General features: G+C 41.1%; 1 protein-coding gene across 1 annotated transcript in view; it reads left to right on the top strand.

The window, feature by feature from the left end:
- LOC126390956 (sodium/potassium/calcium exchanger 3-like) overlaps positions 1-9188 on the top strand; it is a 74963-nt gene that overhangs the window by 54157 nt on the left and 11618 nt on the right. Inside the window, exons 5-10 of the mRNA XM_050045483.1 lie at positions 747-831; positions 4031-4134; positions 5511-5585; positions 7117-7142; positions 7226-7279; positions 7380-7513. Coding sequence (XP_049901440.1) covers positions 747-831; positions 4031-4134; positions 5511-5585; positions 7117-7142; positions 7226-7279; positions 7380-7513 — 478 coding nt within the window. The remainder of the gene's footprint in view (positions 1-746; positions 832-4030; positions 4135-5510; positions 5586-7116; positions 7143-7225; positions 7280-7379; positions 7514-9188) is intronic.

The raw sequence follows: 9188 nt of genomic DNA, 5'->3' as shown, positions 1-9188 counted from the left end.
TGTACTACATCTACATATTATGTATAGTTTACTTATTTTTTTTTTAACTTTTGCTAATTTATTTTTATTTTTGATTTACTACCACTTATTTATTTAACTGAATAATTTTTATTTTTATTTTTAATTCATATTTTATTGAACTTTTTTGTTATTTTTCTAACATAAACAGTGTCCTCAAGTGTTATAAAATATATGTATTATTTATTTATTTGATAAACTATTTAATTTATTTATATGTACTTTTAACTGTGTATGCAGTTGATTCTGTCTTATTACAAATGGTACACTAGGGACGAGCTCTGTTGGAGCAAAATCACTGAACAGGGATGGAATTGAGGGGGTCTATATATATATGTAATTTATTGCTTTTTGTACGATTTTAAATTAAAATCCTCACGTACATATCAGGTAGTATATGTTTATGCATATGTCAGATACATTTTAGACCACATGACAGAAGTTTACAGTCAAAAGGAGAGTAGAAAATAACATAAAATTTTTTTTTTTCGTCTTCCAGACTGACATACAGACAGGTTTTGACATTAAGTGATAAATAAACAGGTTTACAGTTGCGCATATGGAAGCTTTAGTAGATCAGTGTGACCAGCTGAGGGTCAGGGTCGGGGGTCAGGCTGTGACTGATCTCCTTCTGTTTATCTCTTGGACTGGTCTGAAATTTTTAATCTCAGCTGGTATCTCCTGTTCATATATGAACTTTTTATTTGTCTTTTACTACTTTCTTGCAGCGTCTCCATCTCAGCGAGGACGTAGCAGGTGCCACCTTCATGGCCGCTGGCAGCTCAGCTCCCGAGCTCTTCACATCCATCATAGGTATTCACCACAAACACAAAGTAGGGTAGAGCACACACATTCCAAAGTATCACAGGTGTGGGACCAACAAGCAAACAGACTTTTAAAAAAGGTGAAGTCCGCACACTGTTATAGCTCCTCAAATGTTTATTGTAAGGATCAACATTTCGATCAACATAGATCTTCGTCAGGATAAAGGACAAAGAGCACAACTTGCTAATATAGGTTATTGGTCCCACCCCCAATCAAGCCAGGGATGCCGCTCAGGTGAGGCAACCCAAAAAACACATACACATCAATATAATCTGAGGCTGTTCTTGGGAAAAGAAAAAATAGGGAACTGAGCAGGTTGATAGGAAAAACAATAAACATATAAATACAAATAAACAGCAAATGTTCAACAAATGTTCCCAAGAAAAATATTTAAAGAACTATTTAGAATTCTTTGAAAGAAGTCACACAATCACAATAAATAAACTATGTACACAATTAAATACATTGGATCCATTAAATATTCACATTAAGTTAATATAGAAGTGTGCATGTAGAGGAACTGAAAGCCCTAAAAAAAGACCACACACATTTTTTTCATTTTATGGGTCCCTTACAATATAAATATAGAGAGACAACAATCAGGAAAAACAGATCATATATATATGAATATACTGTCAAGCACCAATAGGGATAATATTAAGAAAAATATATATAGAAAAAAATGTTAAGAAGAAAATGGGAAGACTATTACAGGAGACAAACTCCAGAAGAGAAGCTCCAGGGAGAAGGGAAAAAAATGGGGATATAGAGCCTCATCGTGGGCGTCCTGCAAACACATATACACAAGCAGGATGAGACGTAAACAAGAAAACACTAAAGGAATGGTCTAATATCAAAAGCTTCATTCAAGCCCCTGTTCACAGTATCCAGTGTGGAAATCCAAAATGCTTCCCTCTGAAGTAATAATGCATTGATATCACCACCTCTAGGTGGCAGCTGTACACGTTCAATCCCAATATATTTAAGCGATGAGATACAGTGTTTTTCCTCAAAAAAATGTAAAGCAACAGGATTTTTAAAATCTTTTGTCCGGATGTCACTCCTATGTTCTGATATCCTGGTTTTTAGAGGTCTAGATGATTTACCTATATAAGCCAGCCCACATATACATTTAATCATGTAGATGATGTTAGGTGTGGTGCAGCTGATAATACCTTTGATATGAAGAAGTTTCCCAGTAACTGGATGATTAAATTTGTGGCATTTGTAAGTAAAGCTACACTGTGCACATCTGCCACATTTATAGTTACCATCAGGTATCTCAGTTAAAAAATGGGATGGTGTGGGCTGACGCAGGTATGACCTGACAAGTAGATTCTTTAAATTAGGAGGCTTTTTATAAACGATCCGAGGAGGGTCCGAGAATGATTTAGTCAGAGTTGGATCAGAGCTTAATATGTACCAATTTTTCTTGACAACTTTCTCAAACTCTCAGCCCAGAGGAGAATACTGTATATGGCAATTAATGCATACATCCTTGTCTTTTTTCTCCTGGGTCAGACATACAGACTGAGTCACACCACCATATTTATCAAGAGCTGGTTTTATCCACTGATCAGGATAACCACGCTGTCGAAACCGTGCCTCTAAGTCTTTAGAACGATTGTTAAAATATACATCTGTACCACAAATTCACCACAAACACCCCTGCATTCTCTTTATCCCTTTATTCTAACTGAAACACATGACACAGCACTGTAGATGTTAGCTAGTCCCTCCAGGACGTCACAGGCTGTTTTTTAGATTGTTGCCTGTTTTTTTTGCAATAAAATTGCTGGAGCAGGTGAAAACTGCCAAAATAGCTGCATTGTTTTGTTGGCCGTGCAGCACCTCAAATCTCTCAAAGGTTCAGCAAGTTTTTTTTTTCTGAAGTCAACTACAAACCATCGTTCCCTCCCAAAGAGGAGCTCAAACACCTCGTCCTCAAGGCTACAGATGGGTTTTTGTCTCAGAGTCTGTCACGAAGATATTAAATAATGGTCGGGTGGAGCTGATTGGGCAGAGCCTGTTTGATCACGTACACCCAAAGGACACGGGAACAGTAAAGGAGCAGCTGTCAGCTTCTGAATTATACCCTCGTGAATGACTAATAGATGTATCTGTACATTTCAAAGACAAATTATTCCAGTGAGAATAAAACAGCACTGTTATGAGTTTGTGATTTATACTACACTAACATTACCACTAACCATAAAAATTTAATCTAGCTCACCTTAATTCTTTCAGCACGTGTAATAGGTGTGGCTGCAACAGCCTCTTCCATGATGATTTGTCTTGTCTGTTGTCAGCATGTTCTAGTCATTCTCCAGGTGTGATTTGTGTTGGAAAAGTGTTTGTTAATCAAGGTCGTTTGCATTCCACCACAATATTGCACATCGTACAAAACAGTTCACCCCTGCTTTCACGTAGAACGCCAGGGAGTTGCCTTTCACAGCCTTTTACAGTAATTTGTGTTGGTGAATGTGAGACGTTCATGTCGCACATATCTGCATCTTCACAACCAGAAACAAGGCAGTGAGTTTAGTGAGGCCTCTATGATTGGTGAAACTCACGGTAAACTCCAATTTTTAGGAGTTTGTGATTGGACAAAACTGCAAGGTCGCACATAATTCACAAGGATTGAATTTGTGTTAATTGTTGCCGTTGTGGCATTGCAACATCCCTGAGGGGCTGATTAGGGAGGACACGTGCATGCCGTTAAATGGATGCTTTACAGAAAGGCTTTCATCCTAAGACATGTGCAGCAAGCAAACATGGCTTTTAATACACTGAATCACATTAGAATTACATTAAACTTCTGCACTAACTGCTGCTGAGGAGTAAAGGCCATTATGTTATGTCTTTGATCATGATTATGTTCAGCGTAGTGTATACGTCTAAACCAACAATATGAAGAGCACTCACTTCAAAGGAGGGATCGTCGCATTACCTCACTGTAGTTTTGATACAAAAATCTCATTTTACACACAGACTGGGTATAAAAAAAGATTTTCCTCCTGTGTTTTGACAGTTGTGTGACATCTATTTGTCAGCACTGCAGATACCATGCTGCAACGGGAAATGTCAAGTACAGTGTACAACACATTGTTTGTGCTCTCTATGGAGTCGTAATATTGTGTGTGTGTGTGTGTCTGTGTGTGTGTGTGCTGGCTCATTCTCTCCCCAGGGGTGTTCATCACCAAAGGTGACGTTGGTGTGGGGACCATCGTGGGTTCAGCTGTCTTCAACATCCTCTGCATCATCGGTGTGTGCGGCTTCTTCGCCGGCCAGGTATGATACGTCATCGCCGCGTTACACTGCTGCAGCCACTGACCCAGTGGCATTTTCACAGAGTACAGAACAGCTTAATGTCACCTTTAGATATGAAGCCACATAAACACAAAGTGGGAAAAAGGGCTCATGCATACGTGCGTACGTTTATGCAGAGGGATGCAGGACACTGTTGGTTTATGCATGCATGAGCCCATGTGCCTGACTGCACCAAAATACAGCTTCAGAGGAAATGTGATCCATGTGTGAGCCACTGTGTAGATTTTAATTAGATATTTCATGCAGTTTTTAACCTTTAGTGTCTAATATGTGCCTGTAATCTCTGCCTCTGCTGTTTTAATCTCTGTGTGAGTGACAGTATAGACGGATTCGTCTTATCTTTCTCATATGAAAAATTACAAAGTCCAGGATTAAAACTTTTCACGCAGCAGTCATTCAAAGTCCTGAACACACACTGGCACACACTGTAAACTTTCCATTTGCTGTTTCCTTTTGATATTCCCCTCTGAGCTCGATTTGCTTAACCAGCCACATGTACAACATCCCATCAGTGTGAACACAATAGATAGTTTGTATCTCGTCTCTGCTCTGAGTCCTCGATGCTGTGTGTTGCATGAGATACGGAGATAAGAGCGCAGCCTCTCTGTGATGCTATCTGACATGCCAGGGACATGGAAATGAGCGGAGTACAAGGATAAGCTCTTTGCTCTGAAAAATATATGCGCTGGACCTCAAACAGTGATGCAATCCCAGATTGCGCATTACGTAATCATAGTGAGATAATGAGGGAGAAGGGCAGGCGGTGTGTGGTGGGGAGGTTTGGAGGGACGGGGTGCGGTAATAGCGCGGCGGCTGCACCTCACTACTGTTTGTTACCTTTGGCAGGCTGTTCAAAGCAGGTTTCCTCTACAAAGCACCATTGTACAGTGAAACAGAGAACAAGCAAACACGTTTAAACCCTATTATTCTCTAACTTCGCCCTCAGCAAACGATTCCACAGCTGGGAGTGGCACATTCAAGATGCGACTTCTGACCTTCTACTTACGTATATACAGTGTGAGCGCTATGTGGGAGAGTGTTACAGCGTTAGTCACTGCATTGTGGGCTCCTGCATTGATTACATAAAGTCGATAAACACACCGGCACCTTTCCTACGTAGGATGCTACCTTGCAATTGGCTTTTTCAATGAGTGTGATTCAGGAGGTCAACTGAAGAGCTCCTGTGTTTACATCAGTATGATAATGATGTCAGAGGCGTTTCTGTATCGCAGGGCTGCATGAACTCCAGCAAGGATAAGTGTTACTATAAGAGTGTGTGAAATGAATCTGTGTACATATCTTTGAAACTTATCTCTGTTTTCTTTTTTTCCTGGCAGGCAGTGAAGCTCTCTCACTGGGCTCTTCTCCGAGATTCAATTTATTACATTTTTTCTATCACGGCCCTCATCGTGGTAAGAGTTCATATATTCATATGCAGATAAACATGATCAAGTGTGTGGTGATTGCAGAAATATGCAGGAATACTTACACTGTCCTTTAGTGTAGAGCATAAAAGGCTAATTTGAAAGTGCAGTTAATGTTCACAGCTTTGGTATCAATATGCAACGTGCAGTTTCTGCCTCAGCAGTGTTGCCTAGCTAGAAGAAAGTCAGTAAATCATACAGGTACTAAACATTAACGATAATCTGGATTTTCGTAGTGTGTTTGGTTGTAGAAAGCATGGAGCACCAGGAGAGGCTGAAACTGTTCCAAATCCACAGTACATTTTGATTTTGAGCAGGTTTTGAGTGTGCAGCGCATTCACACAAGAAAAGGGACAAAACCATGTAATTAACTCTTTTAAAGCAACTCTTACCTTTCTTGCATTTCACACAGCAATTTGAACATCCACAACTCCCGCCTCCCCCCAAAGGCCTACTCCCCCCTCCTCCATTACGTCCTCATTACGTCTATGATAGATGTAGGCGTTGGCAAGGTAACATTAGATACTAGGAAGAGGAAAGCAAGTGTAACGTTACAAATGCAACCCGCGTCCTGCCACAGCTCCAGGCGAAATCAGTCATCTCGGGGCTAGCTCGACGTAGCAGGCCGAGCTTGCTACACATCCTGAGCTCTCTCGGTTGTAGCGTTAGATCTCTGCAGCGGTTTCTAATGTCTGTTAGAAACTTGCGACTGTATTGCACTGAAGAATTTACTTCTTGTTGCACCGTGTTTCCACAAGCGTCCCTGTTACTATTATTAGTATTTGTTGTCTCACAGAGTCGGAGACGCGGGTGGGGGGTGGTGATGGGGAGATGCTACGCGAGGGGTTACGTCAGTCGGAGGCCTTCACGTGGGGAAGACAGACAAGACAGGAGAAAACTCATCAATCATTGCATTCGGTCTGAATGCAATGATTGGTCGGAGTTTTCTTAGAACCATACTAGAATTATACGTGTGTAATTATGAGTTTTTATCTCTGGTGGAATTCAGTTACATTTTAGTGTGCCATCAGCTTATTAATAGCATTTTAACCTAAACAAAGAAGTAAAATTTCCAGAAAGGTAAGTGTTGCTTTAAGTTTAATAGGCCAGATTGTGTTCATGGCATGCACACAAAAATAGATAAATCAGCAGCACAATCACACTGCTAATTTGACAGCGTGTCACAGCGTGATCTCTGACTTCACATATTCAGCGTGCTGCTGCTGCTGCTGAGGATCAGAATCCAGTTTATTGCCATGTAGTGTTTCACATACAAGGAATTTGCTTTGCAGTATTGGAGCATGACATAAATATAGTAACAGAAAATGCTAATTAAACCTCATGAGTGGTTTCAAAATGAAGCTCAGTGAACCAAAAGGTCACGCTTTGACCTTTTTTTCTTCCGGCTGTCTGAGCTCTGGATTGGTCATGCCCTCTAGTGGAGCAGATATTGAGATGCAGAATTAATTTCAATTACTGCCTCCGTCTAATGTCCCCCTGTGTCCTCTCTGTCCTCTAGTTTATCTACGATGAGAAGGTGTGCTGGTGAGTCATGATATTTTCTTTTATACTGTCTGTCTCCCTCTGTCTGACTGCATAAAGTTTACTGACCTTGTGTTTGCGTACAGGTGGGAGTCTCTTGTTCTGATTCTTATGTATGCAGTCTACATCCTCATCATGAAGTGAGTGTCGTCATCGATACAAGCTAATGCCTTCACTTTACTGATGAGCTGCATTTAGTTTAAGAAGTTGTGTCCTTTCTTATGCATTTGTCATTGGCAGGTTTAACGGCAGGGCACATCGCTACTTTGACCGTCGAAAGAAGAGCTCTGTGAATCTGTCCAACGGGCTGACAGGAAGCACTGATCTGGAGGACAATGTCACGTGCGATGCCACTGCAGTGCTGCTTAAGAAAGGTAGCGTAATGTGCTCTATTTTACACAGGCTTTGCCCTCTAACAGGACTCTGTGGGCTTTAGCTGCTCCACTCTGCGCAAAGACATTTACATAAATATGCTGTAAAGGCGGCCGGGGCACCACTCCTCATCTATTTTTGTTTAGCTCCAGGATAAGACAGTCAAGGATGACTTTATCGACAAAGTTCTGTCTATTTTGTCCTGGGATATTTGCCAGCATAGACTCTCAGTGTCTCAGTGCTAAAGTGGCACCATGCTGTCCGTGTTTTTGGGCTGTGTACTTGGTGAGAGATGGCTGATGCCTGATCCTTTTGTCAGTGAAGAAGAGCTTCCCCTACTTAATGAAGCCCACTGCTGAGCTCCCACCCGCTTGCCCTCCATACAGAAACTCTTAGAGGAAACCTGCAGACCAGCCAGTGTCACTTCTAAACTTGTCAAACTCTAGAAGTTTGGAGATAAGTCGCACTTCACTTGAGTAAATTGAACACCCATCCCTCAGCAACACCAGAGCATTCACCTGGTGGCTGCCACTCTGCAGCTGCTCCTGCTGACTGGACCAACAATAAGAAGACTCTACAGAGCAACACAGTAGTTTTCCTGTTGGCCCAGTTGATGGTGGCACGATACAGTAGCTTCTCTGCATATGACGTCACACATCGGTGTGCTGTCCAGATGTAGGGCAGGCGACAGGAGGCAGAAACCACCAGCACTGCACAAACACCTATGATTTGTGCTGCTTATGGCTGTTCCAGTCGATCAAATTGGGAACAAACAAAGGCAACTTTAAGTCCCGAAAATAGTAGGAGGTAAAGGGGAGAAGTTGAAAAAAAAGTCACTGGAAAAAAAGCAGCAGATGGGGTTTAAAAACCTCCATCTTCAGTCTGCAGAAGCAAAGTCAACTAATGTGAAACATAAATGTTAAAGTGTTGTGTGAAATCTGCTTGGAGTTGGATTCAGTTGCAATGTGCAATCCGTGTTTTTACCACGACTCATGTTTTCAACAGCATTTCACCAGGCCTTTTGGAAACAGTTGACCTAGTAGGTAGAAAACACTAGCTAAATCGTAGCTAAAGCTAGCTAATGTTACCTAGTAATGTTAGCTTGACAGCAGTGCATCCATGTACAGAGTTGAAATATAACACTACACTCAGTTGGATATGTCTAATTAGATTCTTCATTACCCCAAAGCAGAAAGCACATGCTACAGACGAGGCTCCCAAGTTCCTATGTCATACTTTTGTTTTAGAAAAAGATGACATTCAACGTGGACACTTTATCGAATACTTATTCTATGTTCTGATATCTGTTGGCGGCTTTCTGACCCCCCCACAATAGAAGAATGGATGAATATAATTAATGAAATATACACAATGGAAAAAATTACCTTCTCACTTCACCTACAAATGAATTGATTTACAGATATTTACAAAGATGATGGCTGGTCTCCTAACCAACTTAAAAATAATGTACTTAAAGCCACTACAAGGAACTTTTAACTGGATATGCAAAAGTCTTTCGTTTCTGCTGATGTCTGTGTGTGACCTACAACAGCAAATGAGACCATCGGTGTGAAGATAAGCTATTTCTATATAGTGTATATCCATACCTTTAGGAAACTGTCTCCGGGTCCGCCCCAGGTCGCTTCCAGGACGAAGCGATTTACGGCACTCAGACGG

Source organism: Epinephelus moara, chromosome 5 (genome assembly GCF_006386435.1).
Source record: "Epinephelus moara isolate mb chromosome 5, YSFRI_EMoa_1.0, whole genome shotgun sequence".
Lineage (NCBI taxonomy): Eukaryota > Metazoa > Chordata > Actinopteri > Perciformes > Serranidae > Epinephelus > Epinephelus moara.
Note: the sequence above shows the minus strand (reverse complement) of the source record. Positions and strands in the feature narration are given on the sequence as shown.